Source organism: Pseudopipra pipra, chromosome 15, assembly GCF_036250125.1.
Source record: "Pseudopipra pipra isolate bDixPip1 chromosome 15, bDixPip1.hap1, whole genome shotgun sequence".
Classification (NCBI taxonomy): domain Eukaryota; kingdom Metazoa; phylum Chordata; class Aves; order Passeriformes; family Pipridae; genus Pseudopipra; species Pseudopipra pipra.
In genome coordinates this window covers 8,087,872-8,112,036 of record NC_087563.1, presented here as the reverse complement: position 1 = coordinate 8,112,036, position 24,165 = coordinate 8,087,872, and the positions used below count along the sequence as shown (strand labels likewise).

At 47.1% G+C, this 24,165-nt stretch overlaps 1 protein-coding gene across 1 annotated transcript; it reads right to left on the bottom strand.

Annotated features, from left to right (window-relative positions):
- Nucleotides 1-7,899: 7,899 nt before the first annotated feature.
- On the bottom strand, nucleotides 7,900-22,877 carry SPRY4 (sprouty RTK signaling antagonist 4). The gene is made up of 2 exons (XM_064671663.1): nucleotides 22,708-22,877; nucleotides 7,900-12,387 (listed from the first exon to the last, which is right to left on the bottom strand). The coding sequence occupies exon 2, from the start codon at nucleotides 12,339-12,341 to the stop codon at nucleotides 11,448-11,450; it is 894 nt and encodes a 297-aa protein (XP_064527733.1). The 5' UTR covers nucleotides 12,342-12,387; nucleotides 22,708-22,877; the 3' UTR covers nucleotides 7,900-11,447.
- Nucleotides 22,878-24,165: the final 1,288 nt, after the last annotated feature.

Genomic DNA, 24,165 nt, shown 5'->3' with positions numbered 1-24,165 from the left:
GCCACAGACAGGGACACCTTCCACTACATGATGATGGTGGCCATGAAGGTGTGATGCAGTGGTTGGTTGGCATCCCAGCATCCCATCATGGTGGGCCAGCCTGGGTGGAGCAGGACAGACATTCTGGGAGAGGTTAAAAATGTTAAGATTAAAAAAAAAAAATAGACTTAAGAAAGAAAATCCTCATTTGCTGAAGGGAGAAAGGAAGAAGGATGGGGAGAAGCTGTTTGTTAATAATAAAGAATGAGCTTTTACAAAGACCTTGTGTCCAAAGCTCTTTAACTTTTCCTGGCATTTCCCATCCATTCCATTGTTAAGCCCTTTGCTGTCGGAAAACAGCGCCGGGCCAAGGCGCTCGATGATCTCATCGCCAAGGCTTCTGCAGTCGCCTCTGTTTACGCGCCTTGCAGCATTTGCTCCTCAGATTTGCTTTCCTACTTTGAAGAAAAAAAAAATAAGAAGGCAAAAGAAAAAAAAAAAAATCTTTCATTTGTGCGGCGGCTCCCCCTGCCCCCAGTGCTGGGCTGTGAGGAAAATAGCACCTCCGTGGTTTTCAAGGAGAGGATGGACCACAGCGGATTCCCACAATTTATAAGAGGAGACAGGAAGGCCTTAGTGACTCATAAACACTAACAGATTCTGTGTATGAGTTTCTCTTTGTTGTTTGTTATCCTTAATTTCATGGTTTTCCTTCTTTTGAGCATGTTTGTGTATTTTAGACGATGCCATCATTTTGTCAGGACACTTTGTGTGTGGTTCCCACACAGGAGCAGCGTTGTCTGCCTGACGGCTGGGCTCAGAAAAATAAAAAAGCAGCCAGTGGAAAGCCTTCAGGGCTCCCTTTGGTGCCACATCCTGACATGTGGATCATGGGACAGCAAGGATGGGCAGGAGGGATGTTTCCCTGGCGTGTGTCAGTTGTTGCTTTGCATGGAAGAAGGTCAGGACCTCAGGAATGGAAGCAGCTCCTAAGGTTGCACTTGAAGCTTCCCAGCTGAATGACCGTAAATCCATCACTTGTGGTCATCCATGTGGTGCTGGGAGGGTCAGGGCACAGTGGCCAATGTGACCTGGGCATTGAACTGCCCCTCCTAGGATGGCTGTGCTCCATCCTGGCTCCTGCTGCTGCCCTGTGGGCTCTCAGCCCTGATTCTCTGAAAGTTGAGTGGATCTCCATGTGCTGGTTGTCCCAACAAAGGCAGGACAGTCTCTTAATTTATTTAAAGGCAATTATTCGTCAGAGAGATGAATTTCTCTTGAGCAAGGAGGTCTTTAGTGCTTTGTATGGATCCTTGTGTCCTGGGGTGCATCCTATTTACATGAAGTGCCATTTCCCTTTTCCCCTTGATGTCCCACCAAAACCTCCCCCTCTTCTGCTATTGCACTGGGTATGAGTTGGTACCTGTTCTTTGCCTCAGAGGTAGAGGTGGTTTAATCCTGCTGGGAAGCCAACATGTTATTAGGCACACAGAAACTCCTTTTCAGACGAGGCGTTTCATTCGTGTAAGGTAATTCTAATCAGTCATAGAACCATAGAATGGTTTGGGTTGGAAGGGACCTTCAAGATCATCCATTTCCATACTCCCTGCTATGGGCAGGGACACCTTCCACTAGACCAGGTTGCTCCAAGTCCCGTCCAATCTGGACTTTTAAATTGATGAAGTGATGTAGCCATCAGCTGTTAGGATCTGAGTGGAGATGGTTGGATCCCTGTGTGCCAGGAGCAGTCCTTGGATGTTGGTGTGTCCCTGTGTATGCTGTGATCTCAAAGCCCTCTTCCTGCTCCCCTCTGGATTTGGGGACAATAACAATGCAGCTGTTTAAATATGCTTAAAAATTCAGAAACACACAAGTAAGCACTAAACTTTCCCAAGGTGGCTGAGTAATCTTGTTTGCTTTAGCATTTTAGTCCCCCAATTACCCAAGCGAAGGATATTGCCTCTCTAAACAGAGTTCAAAAAGCCCAAGAATTTTTTATAAATAGCTCACATCCTCTTGATAACAACCCGGCTGCTATTTATTGCCCACTTCCCCTCAGACAGACAGGTCGGAGGATTTAAAATCTCACTTCCCATGAAATACAGAGGAACTTGGTTTTTCAGGTTCCTACAATTGTTTGTCATTCTGGGTTTCCTTTGCAGTTTACAGTGTTCAGACAGGCTCACCCTGAAAAGGAGCTGACCGAGGGATCATTAGGATTACATTGTTGCCTCCCTGGAGTTCTAAACTACATTTTGCGCTCCCATCTTTGGGACCTGAAGGAAAGCCCGTTGCTTCCCAGCAGCACGGGATCCTTCCAAGCAATTTTTTTTTTTTTTAATCTCCACACCTCAGTGAGCACTCTCTGGCCTCACCTCCTATTCACTCTGATACTGTGCGGCCAAATTCTCTCCTGCTTGAGAGCAGGTGAGTTCTGCTTCCCGATGCAACCTGGCTCTGTTGAGGAGAGGGTGCTGTGGGCAGCAGGTGTCTTGCTGGGGGCACCCTGGTTCTTCCCTGATAAGCTGGAAATTTTCCTGTTCATAACTCATTGTAACTCAGTCCCCCCCGGCTAGGCATGAGCCTTCTGCTGTGCTTCAGTCACTCTGAAATCATGGAATCATAGAATGGAGGGGGAGACCTTAAAGACCATCTAGTTCCAACCCCCAGTATGGCTGAAGGTTTCTTAGCAGTGGATATACAGACAACTATGTAAAGGAAGAAATAAATATAGTTGAATTCCCAGGGATTATTACAGGAGTATCAGGAGAGCTGGTTCGTGCCAGCCTTGAAGTTATTTGCAACAGGGCAGCAGCGTGATGAAGCTGCTGCTGAGGGAAGGGGCAGATGGGTAAAACAGAATCCTCATCCTCAAACACAAGAGATGATAAAAATTTGGCTTTGGTGGGGCCCCAGACATGTTAGACCACAGAACCCTGTAGGGTTGAAAGTGGAGGTTCTGTGCTAATAGCTCACCCTCTCCATGAAAAGTAATTATGCAGCCTAAGAGTTGGACTTCATGATCCTTTTGTGTCCCTTCCAACTCAGCATATTCTGTGATTCTGTGATATCCTGTACCAACAGGGATGGATTTTTTACTTATATATTCATGTTTCAGCATCTCTTTGGACAAAACAACTCCACTGAAGGGGGAACGTAAACCATTTCCTTCCCAGCTCAGGGCAGGATGTTTCTTGCCGGAGGATTTTGCTGCTCTGCACGTGTTTGGAGGCTCCAGTGCCGTAACAGGAGTGAAGGGATGTGGTGCAGAACGTCCCAGTTTCGTGCTCTGAGAATATTGTGTTTGTGATTAGGAAAACCCAGTTACATAATGGCATCCCATAATCACAAACATACCTGGCACTGAGCAGAATGGGGTTGTATGATTTATTCATAAGAGTTTCTTCATGCACAAACTTCTATTTATTCCCCTGCTGTAAGGGGAAAGAAATGTCAATGGAAGCTGCAATGGTGTGACATAAATGGGGAGCACAGGGGTCAGCCTTCGCTCTATTCAGGGATACTGAGAAGTAAATTTTTTTAGGCTTTTTATGGAGAAATTCATAGACCTTTGTGCTTGGGAGCACAAATCCTCCTTGGGTTTGCAGAGCCCAGCTGGACTGGGAAAGGAAAAGGAGATGCCTGCCCTGGCCAGTCTCTCACTCCTGGCAGAGGTTGGTGGGGCAAGGGTCTGGCAGAGTGAACAAAAACCTTAGAAATTTGAAATCCTGTTTGGTTCTTGGCTGTTTTTGGGGTTTGATAGGTAGGGGTGGGGTGCTGGGAGAGGTGAGCTCTGGGTCCAGAGCCCTCATCCAGCTCAGTCTACTGCTGGGGGCTACTGAGCCCATGTGGAAAAAATGCAGCTATTTGCACCAGGGAGACCCAAAGTTTGTAGTTTGTTTTCTATTTTTACCAACATCATTTGAAGAATATCTCCTCCAGTCACACCTTTGCCTGCTGATTGTTTTCTTACCTGCCATAACAACCCCTGAGCAGCAGGGGTTGTGTCCAAGCTGGATGCCCAGGGCTATGATGGACTCCAGGTAGCTTGGGAAAGGTCAGAAACTTCTGTGAACCTCCTTCCCCCCCTCTTCTGCCTCAAAACCTGGTGTCCCTGGAGTCTGTTTAGGATGGCTCTGTCCTGAAGCCTGTTGAGGCTCAGCCTGGCACTAGTGTGAGGTGCAAGAGGAGGGCTGAGATCTGCCTCTCCCAGCTGAAAGGCTTTGCCTTGACCTCTGTAGCCACCTCCTTTTTTCCCTGAAAAGGGAGCGCTCACTCAGTGTGGGAGCACAGGTCCTTTCTGAAGGGTCCTGGCTGTTCCCACCTCTCTGAGGACATCCCTAAATTTTATGGTGCTTGCTGGGGGCCAGAGGGGCAGCCCAGTGATTCACTGCCTCAATGGGAGGTTATTGTCAGTAGGAAGTAAAACGAAGTGCAAAGGCAATTTATCCTGGCCATTTGTCTCCTGTTCACAAGAAGCCAAAATTTATCCCTGGGTGACATGTGCTGGCCTGTGGGTCCCTCTGAGGAACCAGCTCTGCATCTGGCTGGGGCATGGGGCTCTCCCTCCTGTTTTAGTCATCATCACCACACTCAGACACCACTAATCCCAGTGAGAGAAACTATTTATTACTGGGAAAGGGGCTCTGTAAGTACCTGGGAGGTGGTACTTGTGTGGGAGCAGTGGAGCCTTCCTGTGCCACAGCAGCACCTTGCCACGCTCACCCCAGCATCACCCCTGGAAATTCAAGAAATGAAAGCCCCTGGATCAGCAGCATGATCATGGATACAGATCTGCTGAGTTTTAATAACTTTTTTTTTTTTTTTTTTTTGTTAAAGACAGACCAGACCTTGAATCCCTTACCTACCTTCCATGTAAACAGCAGAGGTGCTCGCTAAGGGGAACAGCACCAAATAATCCCACTCTGGCTCTGTTTGTGCACCTCGGCACATGGTAGGAAAGCATTTGTGTAACTGCAAGGAGTTTAAAAAAAATCCCTTTACTGGAGCAGCTTGGGCAGGTTGGTGTTATGGGCTTTGATGAGCCATGTGTGGGGCATGTGTTGTGCCTTGGTCCAGGGTTGAGAGCCAGTGGTGCCATGCACATGGCCTGGGGGGGTCCCATCCTGCTGAGTCCCTCTTCAGGGTGCTGAGCTCACCCTGAGCTGCCAGAGCCCCAGCTTTTGAGTTGAGCATCACTGCCTGCTGCTGTTACTGCCTTTCCCTGGCTCATGTCATGTCTATTGTTCCGCTTGCTCTTGCAGAGGCGTCTCACTAGGGAAGAATGTGTCCTGCTCTCCGGCCAAAACACCCACCTCGGAGCTGTCAGGGAAGGACAAATTAGGTTTTATTTTATTTTAATTGGTTTAAAATTTATTTTTCATGTGAAGCCATATTATCACAGTGTTTGCCTTCGAGGGTGGATGCAACTTCTGCCCAGTGTTGCTTGTTTGCTCTCCCCGTATCCTCCTCCAGCTGCTGGCAGCACTGGCAAATCTCACATCTCATCAAGGGTGTTTCTTAAACCCTTGGGAAAATCTCAACATGTTTATTAAGTACATATTTGAGCAAAATAATTTTAAAAGAAACTTCAGAATTAGGTTTTCATCTCATTTCGTAGACTCACAGAGTGGTTTGAGTTGGAAGGGACTTTAAAGCTCATCTCGTTCCAAACCCCTGCCATGGGCATGGATGCCACCTGCTAGATCAGGTCACTCATTTCTATAAGTTTCACCCTATTATCTCAGAATTAACATGCTGCTTAAAGGGTATTTTTGAGGTTTGGATTCCCTAGAAATTCCCTCTTAGGTCTGATATCCAAGAGCTGAGATTGCTTTGGAACTTGGGAATTTTGTTGTACTCTTAGCTCTTTGCATCTCTTTGGTATCCTATAACCTGTGCTTGTGATGTTAGAGTTGGTTTCCTTTGATGGTCAATTATTGAAAATGTTGTAAAAGAGGTTTAAAAAAAGGCTAATAATTCTGATTGATTGAAAAAATATTACTTTAACATCTACTAGTGAAATCAACCAGAGTGCTCTGGTTCACTTCCAGCAGAGAGACGTTGATATTTTTAAAGCTTTATGTGCAAGACATCACTCGGTGTTGCCAAACTCTGATTTAAATTTATACATCCTGGCTCAGCTTGTTTCTTAAAAAAAAAAAAAAAAAATCACCACCAGCATAACAAATTCAGTATCTTTTCCTTATTGAAAATTTTTTGGCATCAGACGTGATCTGCACAGTGCAGTTATTGTCTCTTTATCTGATCCAGTGACTAACTCGACATTATTGTTTCAATAATATTATTTCAGGCCAGGTAACATGCTCAGGTTACCTCTGTGATGACACAAAGTATGGCACCGCTTCCAGTGAGTCACAGCTCCACAGTGCGTGCAAATAAATAACAGGAATGGTGAAAAATAACCCGGATCCTTTATTTTTAGCAGCCTAATGTGATACTGGTGACACACGAGGCAGCAGATGAAGGCAGAGGGGAAGGAAGGGTGGTGGGTGCTGGTGGGTGGGAGCCCTAGGATGTGGCTCAAGGGCTGGGCAGGGTGAGCAGAAACCCAGAGAGCTGGACCTTGCCAGCTTCTTACCCTTTTCAAGGAGGTGAGAGAGTTTTGGCTGCTCTGGTGTGTGGGGTCTCAGAGGGACCTTGGGGTGGGCTGACCAGGGTTAGAGGATGCTCTGCATCCAGCCAGGACCTCGGTGGTGCCTGTTCTGGTGTCGGCAGCACATCCTCACCAGGGTAAATTGTGCTGTAGGAGCAGCTCCAACTTCTTATCTCTCAAATAACTGTGGAGGAAACCATTCCCCACTCTTTGGTGAGGTGCCTGTGAGTGGCCATTCGTGTTCACAGTGTCCTTGGTGTGCTGTGTGCTCGGTCTGGTGACTGTGTCCTGCTCTGTGCTGTTGGTAAACGGGGTTGGGGTTCACACCCTGCTGCCCCTTGCCCTCCCCCAGACGAATCTGGATCATGGCTGTGTCTGCAGAGAGCCAACACTGGTGTCAGCACAGGGAGAGTTTCTGATGACTTGGGGAACTGAGGAGGGGTTCAGTCCCCTCCTGCTCCCTGTGTGCAGGGACACCCCTCATGAGGGGTGGCCGGGGTGGGTGGGGATATGCTGCTGTGGGATGTGGAGCCCTGTGCAGGCAGCCCAAATGTGTGTAAAGCCTGGAGTTCCCCTCGTGTCCTGGAGACTCATAAATGGTGGAAATTATGCCTGTTGGAAGCCACTACTTGTGTTAACACCTGTATGAGCACAGGAGAAGGCAGTGTGGGGGGAAGAGCTCTCCCAGCCTTCCCCTGACCTCCATCCCCATCCCGCTTGCTCACCCTGTGGGGGTGGTAGTGGTGTTGGAGCAGACCCCATTGCCAAATGCTCTGTGTACAAATAGCACAGGCTCTGCTCCTGGAAAGGAGAAGCAGGAGGAGAGCAGGCAGTGGGTCTGAAATGTTAGGGGAGGCTCTGTGGGATGGGGGTTGGCAAAATCCCTCTGTGTGGTGGGGGCTGCTGACTTTGGGGTTGGTTTTCTTTAATGTCAGCCCAAATTTTCACACTGAGGGTTGAGCTTTAGCCCTGTGGAAGAAGCAGCCTGACTTCCAGGCAAGTCTTTCTGACATATTTAAGAGGTGGAGGGAAGGAAGGAATTATTCCTACGAGTGGACAGAGAAGGATATTTCACCTCACTGAGGAGCTGGCTCTTCCCATTGCAGGTGATTTGTGGGATAATTGGAGGATGAGCCTCTGACATGCCAGGTTGTGGGGCAGAGCAATCCCAGCATCACCCTCAGTTCCTTGGCAAGTCTGGAGAACACCAAATAACCAATTCTGGGCTACTCTTAGTTTGTATTTTTAGAATAATTGCTATAAACATTCTTTGGGATTTTTTTTTTAAAGAACCACAACAGCCATTTATATATTTAACAATATATATTTATATATATATATAATTTCTAGATCAGTACATTCATCAGTAATTGTTTTTCTTCACAAACAGAAGAACTCTTACAATAGTAGACTTTCTAAAATAAATACTATTAAAATAGAGCTTCAAAATAAATATTCTATACAAAGAAAAACCTTCTGTGGTAACGTTTCAGGGTGTACATGTGGTAGGGTGGTAAGAGGAGAAGGGGGAAACATTTCTCAGCGTGTCTGAGCGTGGGAGGGGAAGGGAATACCCAGTGCTGAGGAAGGGTGAGGGCTCATCTGGGTGGCAAAGCTGGTGCCTGGGGAGCCACAAATTTGGTGAGTGCTCCTTGTGCCCAGTGGGTGCAGTGAGGTTGTATTTGTCTGTTGAAACTGCTCTGCTGGTGCTGAGCTCCAGCTGGGGCTCTGGTGTGGCATTGCCAGCACCGTCAGGTCACCCCTTCTTGCTTTCTGGGCTGTTGTGTGCGGGCAGAGGACAAACCCTGGCATGAACCTGCTGCAGCAATTAGCAGTGCTGCAGTAATTAGCAGTGCAGGCGCCCTGCCATCCCCCTCCTCCTCCAGCACTGCGCTGCGGTGCCACGGCACCTGTCCCGGGGAAAACCTGCCCTCCCCTCCACTCTTGCCTTTATGGTCACCCCACCACAGTGATGTGGCTGGAGAGCCAACATCACTCCCGAGGTTTGTGCTGATTAGCAGCTGTCCCTCTGTTAGTGGGGGGACCCAGCTCGTGGGAGGGTGGCAGAGCTGCCACACTGTGTTCGCACTGGGGTGAGGTGAAAGGGCACCGTGACCAAAGGACATCTCAGGGGTGGCAGGAGACCCAAGTACCTTCAAAGGGGATGGGGGAATGGAGGCGTTGGGGTGGGGAGAGAGAGGGGAATAAGGACATTATTGACAGGAGCTGTACCCTCCGTACCCTCCGCCAGTGCTGCCGGCAGAGCCCCAGGTGTGGCCGAGCCTGCCCCTTTTCAAGTGCTCCACACAGGGCTCAGCACCTTCTTGCCACCCCTTGGGCTGGGAGCTGATGGAGCAGAGTCTGATGGCTGTGCCAGGAGCTGAGGAGAAGAGGGAGGGTCGCTCTGCTACATTGACCACTGCTCTAACACATCCACTAACGCTTTACAGCCTTCCAGCATGGGATCAGCTAACAGGGTTTATATATTAAAACAAACCAACAGAGAAATAGTTTACAGCTATGTACAATGAAAGGAAATCCATCTGGGATTGCTGGGTGTATGTACATGAGTGTAGATTGGCACAGTGGCAACCACTCCAGCGTTGTCTTTGCTCACAAGGACCATGCAGCCAAGCCATGGGCTTTGCTAGTGCAGATTTTCAGCACAAATCCCCCAGGAACAGCCAGGGACAGAGGGTCAAAAAAGCAAAACAACTCTGGGTGGAGGCCATTTGGACATGTGTGGTCCCAACAGAGGAGGGCAGCAGGTAAATACCTCTTCTGCTGTGTTTTCTAGTCTGTTTGCATCTTAGGAAAATGATTTCTCTTATTAAATACAATACCTTATACATTCAACCAACAGTTCAGCTAGTTTGGGGTTGGTTTTCCTGTTATCTTTTCCCCTCCAATTTGTGCAAGATAATAAACACAGCTCTGGATCCCCACCTGCTTCCTGGTGTCCCCATACAGCTAACATGAGGCTAAATTATTGGAACTGTTATCTGGGAACAGACATCATATCCCTTTTTCTATGATTTATCATGTACAAGCTAACAAATGTTATAAATATAGAAAGTTTGTTGGTTTTTTTTCCAAATCTCCCCTTCAATAAATATCTACAATTAAACTTAACTAAACCCCAAGTCATGCAGGTGAGCTGAAAACCAAAGACACCAGAGTCCCATCAGTGCACTCCTGCCAACCCCTCACAGTGGCTGTATCGCAACCAAGCCAACGGGATTCCTGGAAATGCTACATGAGCTCTGCCTATTGCTTATCTAATTAGAGATGACATTTCACTGTCACTGCTGTGCATTTACTGAGGAAATCTCCTCTAATTAAGAACGCAAAAAGAGACTAGATCAGTTTTCTGCATGCAACAAGTACCTACCTACTCATTAGAGTGTTGCATGTTTGGACAAAGATTTTTTGTTTAGCACCTTGTAGTTGTCAAGAGAGAGGGGTTATGGCATCCTTGGGAGGGGGTTGCTGCATCCTAAGAGAAGGTAGAACCAGCGTAGGATGAGTGCATGGACACAGCCAATGATATTTGTATGCTGAAAACCATGGGCACATTTGTTAACTTTGCTCTCTTCCCTCCCCTGGCTTTCCCTAGGGTGTGTTAACACTAAAATAAACATTAAAAGCATTCTTTACATTTAAAAAGACACTTTTGTACAGAGGAGGCAAAAGTCCAACAGCAGCAATAGGGATGGGGGAATGGGCTGTACTTCAAGCAAATGCCATTCATCCCTAAGACAAAACCAAATAAAAATCTTAATATTTAATGAGCAAAGAAGAGCTTGTTCCAGGAGAGGAGGTACTGGATTGAAATCCCTAGAAAAATACACCTATGTGCACTGTACACTTCAGGTTTTGTGATTTCTTACCAGAGCTTAAGAGATTTAGAGAAACAAACACTGACCATCTTTGCTCTGTGGTGTGAGTTAAGATCCCCTTTGCTCCAGCATCGGGGAAACGAGCGCACACCTCGGAGAAATGGGATTTGGCAAACATCCTCCTGGAGCGGGTCTGTACTGTTGATGGAAAATTCATATTCCATTGAGTGAAACCTGATGCTATAGATCAGCTTACAGGCAGGAGGACCTGATGTTGATACAACTGCCTGAACACATCCTGCTGCTATTCCTCCCAGGAGGGAGCAGATCTGCTACCATCTTGCTTTAAAGAGAGGGTCCAAATCAACGTGGCCAGGTGGGATATGCCTAAAGGGTAAAAGACCTTTCAACAAACAAAATGTATCTTCACTTCTGGTTCAAAAAACCTTTGAGGGACACAGAAACCTTTTCAGAAACACGTACTGCGTGTGCAACCAGCCCTTCCAGTGGTGTGCAGGAGGGGAAGGAAGGTGGAGGGAGTTACTCCGCCACCTTCAACAGGCTGCTGGTAGCAAGCTGGAGTTTGGAAGGAAAGCGGAAACAAGAAGCCCGCCCTGAATATGAATCCAAAGCAGCTTTCTGCAGCTGGGAATGGGTATTGCTTGTGCGGCCGTGCCTGCCAAGCGAGCAGTTAATGGTTCCTGCGGTGCACAGGCACCGTGAGCAGCCGTCCGTCCAAACCGGGAGATTTTAAGCAGCTGTACTTCATGATGTACGTAGGTTTTCAGCCTTCACTCTGCATTATTAACATTCCTCCTTTGGCCCCATCTATTTAAATTGTGACCAGTTCCAGAAACCCTGAATAACCCAAAGTGCTTCAGTTCGTGGAAATAGTTGCTTCTGCTTTCTCCAAAGGCGAGAGGCTAACATCCTCCTCAGAACACAGGTTATTAAAAAAACCAACACCACCTTGCTCCGTGGAGCCTCCTCCCACTCCCCGTCCTCCCAAACTATCAAAAGGGCTTTTCTGGCCCTTTGCTCTCTGGCAATGCCTTGCAAATGACACTGTTTGTGTTTTTGCATCTGCATCCGGGCCGGCTCACTTGGTCGTAGCATCTCTGGGACAGCTTGACGCAGCCGGTGGCTGGCAGGTAGCAGAGCAAGCAGGGGAGCACCAGGGACAGGGCGCTCATGAAGGACCAGCGGGCACAGCAGTTTGAGTGGGAGCAGGAGCAGGGGTGGTCGGCGCAGGTGCCCTCGTCGTCCTCGTTGGTGCAGTGGTAGAAGACGCCCTTGACGAGACACATGCAGGTGGAGTAGTTGACCAGGTTCTGTGCTGAGCAGAGACACTCTTGGTTGCACACCCAGCACGACGGCAGAGTCCGGGGCAGCGCACACTCCTTGCACTTGCATTTCCCACAGGCTTCGCACAGCAGAAAGTGCTTGTCCAGTTCCTGAGACACGGGTCCCTTCAGGTCCAGGGGTTTGCAGTTAATCACCTTGGGCTGAATGCGAACTGCTCGGGGGGAGGACTGCTCTGCCACAGGCACTGGGGCCATGTGGTCCAGGAGCCTTTGGTCTGAGGATGTGCTGCTGCTGCTGCTGATGGAGCTGGGGCGCCCGCTGAATGAAATCCAGGGATGGGTGACATCCTGCTCACAGCGCTGCAGGTGCTGGTTGGTCAAGACCAGTTCATGGGGGCCTCGAGGACGCTTTTGGGCTGCCAGGTGGGAGGCGGTGGGGTTGTCGGTGTAGTCGTTCTCGATGTGGGTTGTCTTCATCTGGTCGATCGGCAGGATGGTGAGCGGGTGCTGCAGCCGCCCATAGGGGATCCGACTGTCCAGCAGGGGCTGGACCATCACAGAGTTGGGGACGACGGTGATGTTGTGGGGGATCCGGGGCTCCATTGAGAAAGCTGTCTGGCTACTGGTGAAAAATCTGTGCTTAAGTATCCTGGGGGAAGGAAAGGAGAAAGAAAAGGGGTGGGGAGAGAGAAGGAGCACATGGTTATTGAGGTATCCTGTCAACCCAGCCCAACAGGGATCTTCACTGAGACTGGTTGTTATGTAGAAGGTAAACTTGGGTCCAAGGGAGTCAGAACACTTGCCCAGGTATAAAATGCCTCCCTCTTCCTTTGCTACTGTGTTTCTCTCCCTAACCTTGGCTTCTGGTCCTGGGAGGGTTGCAGTCACAGCAGGCTCCTGAACTGCCCACTCAGGGGTTTTGCTGAGGCAAAGCACATCTCAGGGCTACTGGTGTATATACACATGTGGGTTTGCCAGCAAACTCCCTGAAATGACTTATCTAAGCTTTGGGGGTTTTTCCCAGTTGACCCTGATCCCTAAAAAGGATCCTTGCATCCCTGATGCAAGATTGTGGCTTGCAAGAGCATTGGCGTGGTACAAAGGTGCTTCGGAGCGTGGGGCTGAACACCTGTCCCTGCTAACCCAGAATCTGCCTGTGGGAGGATGACTTGGTTTTGGTAAGGAAGTGTCCCATCTCCATTGGGAGCTGCTGATTCCAAAGGCTGCTTCATCCCTCCCGCAGGAGGTGGAAGCGCTTGCTCAGCATCTTGTCCGGTGGCAAACCACGGTGGGAGCCAATGGTGCAGCACCCAGAAGAGCACCCACATGGGTCTGGCTTGATCCATCACCTCACACAGGTAATGAGACACTCTTCTTCAGCCCACTAAGTGCACTAATATTTAGCTGAAGTGCTGTTTACCAGCCGTTCTGGCTGAGCCGTCTATTGCCGCAGTTTCTAATTTCATTGAAAGAGTGCAATTTATCCTGGAGTCGATCCAGAGATTCAGCAGCGGCGTAGGACAAGAAACCACAGGAAGTAACTAAACTTAAATCAAAGAACGGAAACGACTCGGTTCAAATTTAGAAAGTGCACATTGTTTTCTAGTAGATGTGCCATTTCCTCACGGGGTGACCTTTATTCATAAATAATATAATGCTGGAGATCAGTTGAAAGAAGGGGTGAGTAAAGCTTCAGAGCAAGTCACAGGAGGGGAAAAGCTGCTGGTATCAAGAAAAAGGGAGTAGTGAACAGCTTAAGGCATTGCCAGTTGTTTGTGTTCAACAAATTAACCTTCTCCAACAGCGTGAAAGATTTGGACTTGGCAGTGCTGGGTTAACAGCTGGACTCAATGATCCTAAAGGTCTTTTCCAACTGAAATGATTCTGTGATTTTAATATCACAGCAATCTGAAAAAATATCAGGAAAAAATTGCATCCAACTACAACAAGTTATACACGAGAAGTGTGTGTGTGTGAGTAAACGTGTGCACTTCTGCAAGAGGACGTCCCCCCTAAAATTAACACAACACTTCAAAAATTGGAGCGTGAACTAATTCTGCATTTTTGCAAGGAGGAAGGGAAGCGCTTTTTTTACCCACTGAAAAACGCTACGAGGGTCCGCGGTTGTATTTGCAAATCCTTGCTTTGATGGATCACTTGGCGTTTGGGGTTGAAAATGTGCTGCTTCTCCCGGGATCAATAGGAGGGAGGGAGGGCTGACGCCGGATGGGCCGGAGCGTGGGCAGGACGGCACATGCCTCCTGGGGATGCCGGCACCGCGTCCGGCCTGCCGCGCTCCTTTTGTCCGCTGCACAAGACCAGCAGGAAGAAGCGCTTTATCGAGCAGTAACGATGATTATTGTCATGCAGCCCTTATGCTGTTTCTCTTCCCCCAGTTAAAATTCTCTGCTGGGTCTTAGCCATTCATTTGAAAAATTTTTTTTTATTTCATTATTCATAGCTCGTTGACATCCTGACTGGAGGAACAAGAGAGTTTTTAAAGCATCTATTCCTAGTTACTGTATGTAAAAAAACAAAAGCAAGCAATGATTCTGACAACTATGGGACACGCAGAGGGAAAAGAATTTGATTTTCTTTTGTGCATCAAAATCCAGTGTCATGATCTAAAAAGTATTTGCTGCAAGTCAGAGTTTAGCAAAATCATCAGTTCTGTGTCAGTTACATTTGCAGAGATATTTTGATTTCACAGGTTTTTTGGGGGTTGTTTTTTTTTTTAAGGAGAAAGATGCAGCTGTTTTGGCTGTCAAGAGTAAGTGCAGCAGAACTGATCTTAGATGGAAGGTAGCTGGAGGAAATGGTGGCTCACTGCACAGTGTTACCAGCCTGTCTGATCCTTCACGTCCCTGCCAGCACTGCCTTCGTGGCCTCTCCAGAATTTTTAAATCACCTCTAGCATAGGGCTCTATGTGCTCACTTCCACTTGTTACCAACTCTCTGGAATCTGCTCCACTCACCAGGTTTCAACTGTATCCATGGAGCATCATTTATTTTAAGGTGCCCTGTGTGACAGCACACAGAAGAGCTGCTCTGCCCAGGCAGTGACCTGGTTGTCCCCAGGACAGCACCTCTGTCCCAGGGTGGCACATTAAGGGTGTTCTGCATTGCTGTGGGAAGTCCCTCGCCCTGGCATGGGAGAGCAACACCCTTGGAGCTGGAATTTAGGTTTTAGATTAACCCTATAGTCACCCAGTCTGCGATGGTCCAGAGCCAGCAATGCCATCACATGGAAGTCATGTCCCTCTCCATTAATTTGGAGAGGGATTATAGCCACAGGCACTCTTAAAACACCCAACCCCCAGCACACAGACATGGCCATATGCAGGCAGACGTTAAAGATGGCTTATCTGAGATAATGCTAATCAAGATTTCAGAGTTAATTACCACAGAAAGGAGAGGGACCCTGCACTAAACACCACACTTGAGGATAGTTAATGTTAGAAGTTATTAATCAACTTATTTCAATATAAACCAGTTTCAAATTGTCTTTTTTACCAGGCAAACTATTTCTGAAGGGCAAGGGAAGCCTGACACTGTGAACTCAAAGACTCTGCAGGTGTCTGGGCACAGGGTCGACTTGGATAAAAACCTCTGGCATGAAGACAGACAAATAAGATCCAAGTCTCCCAATTCCCAGAGCCTTGCTCTGGACACAATGTCTCTCTGGCTGAAGATTGCCTTAAAACACCACAGATAGGCACCCTACTAGTTTTTGGTGCTTGGACACATGGTCCTTCAACTTCTGCCCTGCCCTCTTGTTCCTGTGTGGAGGGTTTCCACAGTTAAATGCTCTCCCCTTTCAAGCTACTCTTAACAGACAAATATTTCTGATGTTTATGGAATTTTCTAAAGACCATGACTACGTTGCTGCTGCTGGTCTTGTCACCAGAAATTCCAGCAGTGCAGTGAGATCATTGGTGACAGATCCAGATCAAACACCTCGAGTGCCGAACTTGAGAGTGAGCTGAGTGGTGTTCATCCTGCAAGGAGGCTCTTCTCCCCTGGGATCTGCCCAGATGACAACAGTGGCAAAATTTTATGGTGTGGTTGCTTCAGTTTTTTGTCTGTGTGTGTCCACTGGTGCCATGAGCACACCTTTCCATCAGCTGTTTGTGCTTTAAGCCTTATATCTGCATCCCACAAAAGGAAAGATTTCAGCAAAGGGCACTGGGCACACAGTGCTCCATCTCTCATGGCAAAGGAGGAATCCAGTCAGGTTAAGGATTTGTGCTGGAGCAGAAGGAAATCAAGAAGCCAGACAATTCCTGTGGAGACTCACAGGCTGTGAGGTGCCTGCCTGGATACCTGCATGGGCCCTGGTGACCGCTGTGGACAATCCTCCAAGACATCATAACTTGACCTTTTCTGGTTGTTGTACATCCAGAAGCAAGACACCACTCCCCTCACCTCCCCACCAGGAACGACTGTGCATGTGGGGTGTTTGCCAGCAAGGACAAGGTTGCCTTGAGCAGCAACACTGGTAATGTTTGGGATGACCTGGCAGAACTTTAGACCTTGAAAAAGGGCAAGAGCTGAAGGGGCATAATTTTGAGGCTTCTTGCTCTGAAGGCAGTTGAGCAAAGAGGGGGTTCAGAGTGGTCAGTGGTGTCTTGTTGTTGCTGTTGTTATGTCAGATGTTGGAGTGACCTAATTGAGCATCTGGCTGGAGCTTGTGTGTGGAGCATCCCCGGGTAGATGTGGTGACAAACATGAGCCACTTGGTTTGGGAGGGAAGAAAGAACAGGCTGGGCTGTCCATCTCCCTCTCTCTTCAACTAGAGCGCCTGAATCTGACTGTGAAGCCAGCTTGGCTCACAAAGACAGGGACAGTTACTAGAGATGAACTGCCAATGTCAAACCCCCCAGGGAAGAACATTTCTGCTGGGGGGGGCTCATTGGCTGTGCTAAGAAAGGACTGAAGTTCATGATGGCAAGGGCAGCTGGGTATTGCTTGCAGATATTGAATTCGTTGCTCAGATTGAATAGATTTAATATAACAAGATGTGTCATCTACAGAGAATTGTGGATAAAAAGAAAGAGAAGGGATAGTAAAATAGAATAGGAGATGTAAGATACTTAAGCACCATAACTTAGCAAAAGCTATGAAACTTTATGCAGTGCCTTTGTCGTCCACTGCACTAGACCAGCCTGACTGTAAACTGTATTTCAACTGAGAAAAAAAGCCATTTTTCATCATTGGTAATTACAGATATAGCATTAACACAGGCATGAATTCACTGGTTGCAATTGTACAGGTAGTGTTCTTAAAGTAGACAATAGGAAGAAAAATTCAAGAGTATGTTCTTACATTGGTAATTTTTCATTCTTTATAGGTTAATGAAACAATGAATTTCTTTTCAAAGCAGACATGTCAACAAACTCCCATGCAGAGAGAAATTTCTCTTCCGCCATGCCATCCAGGGACTCACCACATACAATTTTCAAGTCAAAATATACTTCCTTCTAAGGGAGTAAAATTGGACTCAAAAGTCAAGTTCGTACATGTGCTGCAGTGTTTGTTTCATCACTTCATCAAGATATTGCCAATTTAAAATTACTGTTGTACTGGGTAATTACAAGTCCTAAAGTTGTAGGAAAGCAACTGTTATTGTAAAGTGTTTTGGTATTATTTTAGACTTGAAAGTTTTGTAAGATTCTTTAATCACATGAAATTAAAACAAAAGGCATCTTATGTTTTAATAGGTTTTCAGACTTGCCTACATAATTTTAGAGAAAGCTACATCCTTGTAGGCAATTCCATGAGAAGTCATATAAACCCCTGGGAAAGTTTGTTCTCATTAATGTCTTCAGAACAATTTTTGAAGCAATAAGGTTCTAACATCTTTATTTTCAAAGTAGAGTTGCACAATACATCTTCCAATTACTGAAAAACAAAATGGATCTTGACGTAAAAATCCAGTGAGTGCAGAAATGTATAACGTTTATAATTGTCTCAGTTACCCATTAGTTAATTTCATTAAGTTCTTTCTCACGTGTTTAACAACATTCCAGATGTTTGTGGTAACGAAAGAATCATGAGAATAATGGACTTGAGTCCAGAGGTGGGTCCCATGTGGAAGCAATCCTGGACAACCTGGCTGCTGTGACTGATACCTCCTCAGTGCCCACAGTGAAGTCAACAGGAAAATGGGAAAATGTGCTTCCACAACCACCTGCTCTCCACCTAGCACCAGGCACAATGCACCACAGTTTTACCCAACCCACTTTTGTTAAAGATGTGGAGAATTTCAATGCGGGTTGCTGACATAAAAATGTCTAAAGTGAGCCTTAAATGTCATAGAAAAAAAACCCAAAAGCCCCAAATGTGCTGCTTGGTGCATGTTTGCTGAGAGAGAGACCACCAGTATGGTCAGGGAAGTGATGCAGCCACCAAAAACCCCTTCTGTCCCTAGTAATCTGTGAGCACCAGATCAGGGGCCACTTTATCTCTTTCTAATTAATTACACCTTAATTACACCTCGTAAGCAACCCATCCTTTCTGCTGTGTCTGAACAGCACCAGTGGCAGGGAAGAGGTGTTTGCCTCAGCAAACCAAGATTTCTCTTGGGGTTGCTGGTGCTGAATTGTCCTCTCCATGTCCTGTAACATCACTGCTGGCTCCTTTCTTGAGCCTGGACCTGTGCCCTGTAACATCAGGGAGCTGCTGAACCTGCTAGTGTGCCATGCTGCCCTTTGCCAGGGCAGTGGTGGCCAGTTTATAAATATTATAAATTATAATGGTTATAATGGTGCTGGGGAGATGGAGAGTAGTGGTGTGCAACAAGCCACCTTCTTAACATAGAATCCTTAGGGTTGGAAAAGACCTTTGAGATCCTCAAGTCCAACATACCATAAGCAGAGTAAAGCAAAACTGAGTTTTCAATAAGAATTTTCAATTACAGGTTTCCAAGAATTTTCCAACTATTGAAGAATCACAAGCTTTTGTGAAGAAGGGACAGAAAAGTTACTGTGGATTGATGAAAGGCTGAGCCCTGCCCAATGGAGCCCTGCACTGGGATGGTGGTAAGACATCAGCTGCTCATTTAGGGATCTGCTGTGGGTCAGTGATGGTGGGTCAGACCACAGAGCTCTGAGTCTTGGTACCTAACAGTCAGATATCACACCTCCTCTTGGTTACTATGATACTAGACCTGTATTAGATCAGATATCAGGAAGAAATTCTTCCTTGTGAGGGGGCTGAGGCACAGGTTGCCCAGGGCAGCTGTAGCTGCCTTATCCCTGGAAGTGTTCAAGGTCAGGTTGGATGGGCTTGGAGCAACCTGGTCTAGTGGAAAGTGTCCCTGCCCCGGGCAGGGGGGTGGAACTTGATGAGCTTTAAGGTCCCTCCCAACACAAACCATTCTATGATCCTTTTATCAATGAAAAAGCTGGATTACAGTCTCTGGAAGAGGCATTACAGTCACCTCATTAACATACAGGCAGCAATAGCTGCAGTAAATGTACTGCAGAAATCCATCTATTTTCTCTCTGTATGGGACACACAAATTTCTGAAACAATAGTGCCACAGGAAGAAAACAAGAAAAGCAATAGAATATCTAGTCTTAATAGAAGAAATTAGCATAATTGAAAACAATATACTTTGAAGAAGTGTAATTCCAAGGGTAGGCATATATATTTCAAGGTCTGTGCAAGTCAAGACAGTTTAGAATTGATGGTAACCAGTGCAAAACCAGAATGATCACGACTAGTCTCTCTCCTCCAGTGATTTGGTTAAAGATCTTCTCTAGAACCTTGGTCACAGATGCACCTGAGCTTTGGGAAGTGCACAAACCCCTTTGCTGACTCTGCACAGTGCTTGGAGGCCAGGACCCAGCAGCGGTCCACAGCTCCTCCCTACAGCTGTTTGGAAATGAGGAAATAGCCAGGATGGGCACTGGAAATGAAGCCAGGGTGTCTGGTATCAGGGCAATCCTTGCTGTCAAAAATTACCAGCAAGGGGGAAGATCCACAGGGCTTTGGAGAGTGGATGCACCAAGTAGGGCAGCTGGAGCTGGAGCTGGGGCAGAGCGTGGACTGGGCAGGATGGTGAGGGACAGTGAGCTGAGGGACAGGGCTCACTCCCACCCAAGTGATCAATAATGGATTTGTTTCCTGAGGCCCAGCAGAGGAAGAGCTGGTGATAAGGGACCAAATTCTATGATTGCCTTTGTTTGGAATTAGAGACATCCTCTTGTGACAAGGGACACGCTGCTCCTGATGCAAGTCAAAGGCTTCAATAAAAGCTTTTATTGAGGGAGACAACACTTGGAGTTAAAGGAGACCTTGCAGCAAGCACATGTTTTTAATGTGGGATTAAGAATAATTCATAAGGTTGGAGTTCATTAAGACTGAGTTAGGCTGTCTGGATTTTGAGTTGAACTGTAAAAGCTTTAAAAAAATGAAAAAAAAAAGCTTTTTTTCCTGTAAAGTGTGTATTAATATTAACAAAATATTGACATGCATTCTTTTTGTTCCCCTCCCTAGCAGCCTTATCTAGCTAGGGCCAGCTAGAATTTTCTCTACAAGTAATAAGGGGAAAAAAAAAAATTAGAAAGCTTATTAGGGAAACCTGCCATTTTTAAAACGAGACACTAAATTCTTGCCAGAGCATGGAAATTCAGAAGCTGGGAAATGAGACCTGTAGACTTCCAAGAAGCTGTCTCTGTCCAGCTGAAATCTGTTCCTATGGTGCGAGTGAATAAAGCACATTTTGGCCCACAAACGTTCAGATCTCTGGGCACTCAAGTTTCTTAGTCAAAGCTTTTTATTGGATAAGAACATTTCTTTTAAGGTCAGAAAATTAAGTTCAGATATGATGCATTAAGCTAATAGTACTAAATGATAACCATGTTTAGTTGGATTTTGTATTTCCTTAAGGAAATATGTTGTATTGCATTTAAAAGGGATAAAACCCAAACATTTGTGCAACTGTTTGCCTATAAAAAGGCAGTTTTTAGTACTAGGCTGAATTTGAAAAGTTGTATGGCAATATGATTAATGAGTTTTTTGCTTTCACGGTTAGTTTTTTTTTTTTTCCCAAAACTGTCAGAACTGCAAATTAATTATTACTGTAGTGTTGCAAGGGTTGTGCATTTGATTTCACCAGAATTTTTTTTTTTTTGGCCGGGGGGGGGAGGGGATGGGAATTGCTCTTTGAGGTGTTGCATTTCCCAGTGTGATTTGGGAATTAGTCATGATTCCAGGAAAACAGCTTTTGTTTTGCTGTTTCGGGAGGAGAGCAAATAATTTCTCCCCTGCACATACCTCATGGAGAATTTCAAAAGGACTGCAGTATTCAGAAATGGTCCTTTTAATTTTATAATCCCAATACAGAGTCCCTTCCAGCAACAGAAAACACAGTAGCCCATGGAAAACGGCACATTTATCAACGAGACATCCCCAGTGGGGTTCCAATAACTGAGAACAACCCCTCCTCCTGCTATCATTCATTTTTATATGGAGAAGGGGGAAGCCAGTCCTCAGGATCATTGTGATTCCATGCACAAATTGTAGCTTTATTCTTTAACCCAAAATAAAGGGAGAGAGGGGAAGCTTTAATATTGGGAAAGCTGGGGTTCTCTTTACCCAATTAAAGAGCAATTTCTGAGCTGATTCTTGCCATACTCTCCCCTTGGCATGGTATGGAAGAAAAGCAGCAGCTGGAGAAGTTTTAAACAATCTAGAACATGCCTTTTCCACTCTGGATAATGCAGGGATGCTTTTCCTTTTCTCTTCCTTTCTCTCCTTCACCCTTTAAGGAAAAACTTTGGGCTATAAAAGATTTAAATCATGAAATCAGACCCTTGGTCACTCGAAGAAAAAGAGTGAAACCTTTCTCCCCCTGATTAACACTGATATTCATTTGCACTTCCATTTCCAAGGTCTGCATTCCCAGTCCCGCTTTCCTCTAAGACCTTTGTGCCTTTTATATGCCCCTTTCTGTTTTTTCCATTCCCCTCCTGATAATGAATTTTCAGAACATGTCGTCTCTAGGCTTGTCTTTCTCCTGTGACGCCAGGACTGGTACCAGAAAATAAAATCCTGTCTTATCTTTGCTACGCAGTTGGTAGAGAAGAGCAGCCAGGACAGGTTTTTCCTCCACATATAGTATGTTTCATATATTATATGAAATTCTTCCAGGTACACATTTTTATTACTCATCTAGCCTCTAAAATACATCACCCATCCAGATTTTAAACAAGTGTACAGCAAACAGGGAAGACAACAGTGATGGAATAAGGCACTGAGGCCAAAAAAAGGAAAAAAGACTTGTATGAAATAAAATGCTGAAGAGCAAAGGTCATGCAGGAAAGGACTGACACACGAGTGGCTGATCTCTGAAGTGTCCTATTATGGAGACAGCTCAGAACTACTTGACACTAACAAGACAGGGCTTTGGAAAAGAGAGGAAATGTGTATAATCCATTTTCATATTCCATAGCAAGAAATATCCAATTCTGACCTGTCAGGCCAGGTGATCATGTATTTATGCTCCTTTTTGGGGAAGGAAGAAGGGATGAAGGACACCCCATCAGCAGAAAAAAGACCCTTATTCTGCTGTAAAACCCTGCAAACAAACCCGACACAAGTGTGGTGAAACCTGCCTGCCATATATGTACAGCAAATGCAGATGTTGATGGGAGAACGCAGAAAAGAGGTATAAATCAGAGACGCAGGGACACAAATGGAAATTCTGCAAGAAACAGGATATTTCTCCAGAACGCCAAGTCTCCTTTAGGTTGGGAAGCACCAGGCAGCTCTCCACTGTACATAATTATAGATAATCACTGTTAGAAAAGTCATAGCCAGAAACATGCTCATGATCAGTGATCTGTAAGGAGCAGCCAAACACATCTAGAACGAGCGCAGGATTTTCCCTCGGGGAGCCGGCTTGGCTTTTTCTACTTAAAACATTTTAACAATCGCTCGCAAGCGCCGATCTCGTACTTACTTTAAATAATTCAGCTAAGACCATCTCTCCATAGGCGAGTTAATCCCAAATGCGAGGCGGGCGGAGGGGGGCCGGACCCGGGAGAATCCTGGCAGGAGCGGCAGGGACCTGCGAGCGCGGCGCTGTCAGCGGCGGCCGCGGCGCTGCACCCGCCGCCTGCCTGGGAAAATGGCTAGTTTATGAATGGGAGGGCAGCGGCCGCTCCTGCGCACGCGCGGCCGCCCGACTCTATGAATGGGTGGGCACCGCGGCGGCACCGCGCATGCTCCGCTGCCTTTTATGAATGGGGGCTGGAGGGGAGCGCGGATGCGGCTCCCGAGGTTTTGTGGGTTTTTTTTTTCTTTCTTTTTTTCCTTTCCCCCCCCCTTTTTTTCTTTTTTTTTTTATGAATGAAGGGCAGCGGCAGCTGCGCATGCACCGCGCCCCCCGCCCGGGGCTGGAGGTAACGGCGGGGGTGGGGGGCACCGCGCTCCCTGCCGCCGGGGGGGTACCGCCGACACCCACCCCCCACCACCCTCTGCCCCTTTCCCGGGGAACAGCCGTGAGGGTGCCCCCGGCCCCTCGGGCACCCCCAGCCTCCTCAGCCGCCCCCCGGCCGGCCACATCCCCGCCGGCAGCGGGGCGAGGGGCGGCAGCTCGGGCAGCGCTTCCCGGCGGGAGCCGGGGGTGTCCCGCGCTTGTGCGGCCGCGGGGGACAGGGACGCGTTGGGCTGGAGGATCTGGCGATCCCCGATTTAAGGGTGTGCGACCGTGAATGAGGAGATGAGAATGATTCTCCCTTAGCGTTCGGCTTCGTTTCCCTGTTTGAGACCTGCGGTTCGTTCCTTTCACTGCAGCATCGTCACACACCCCGGTCCATCCCCTGTGCCTTGCGGCTTGTGGCAATACCTAGATGAAAATGCAAGCACAAACCCCAGCTGCGTGTTGTGTGTGCAACCTGTAGGTTTATTTTATGGCTCTTATCTCTTGAGAAGGAGAGGAGGGGGCTTAGAGCTGTGTAGGTTACGCAAAAGCATCGAGAGGGAGAATCTGTTTCATGGACGTGAGGCCATTTATGTGCCGTTCTCAGCTTTGCAATTTTGCCCAATGTTTAGCTTTTTGTACATCCTGTCGGACCTCACCCCAGCGCTCCGCAGGCTGTGGGAGGCAGGTCCTCGGGGCCAGATTTTCTAATGATCCTTAGCAAACCACTGCTATTCTGCTGCTCCATGTTGAGCTCCCCTGAAAACCCTGCCCGAGGCGTGTGCCGAGAGCTCCGAAATGTCTTTACGTGCTCCAGTTCCGTTCAGCAAAAGGAGATCTCAGTTCCCAGCTGGCGCGGAAGCAGCTGCAGGTGGGGCCTCGGGGCGTGCAGTCCCTCAGGATCCTCAGAGACAGGTTGCTTTACGCTGAAAATGCATTAATGATGCATTTTTAATATATTTGAAGAGTCATCTGCAGAGTACAAACCAAGACCCT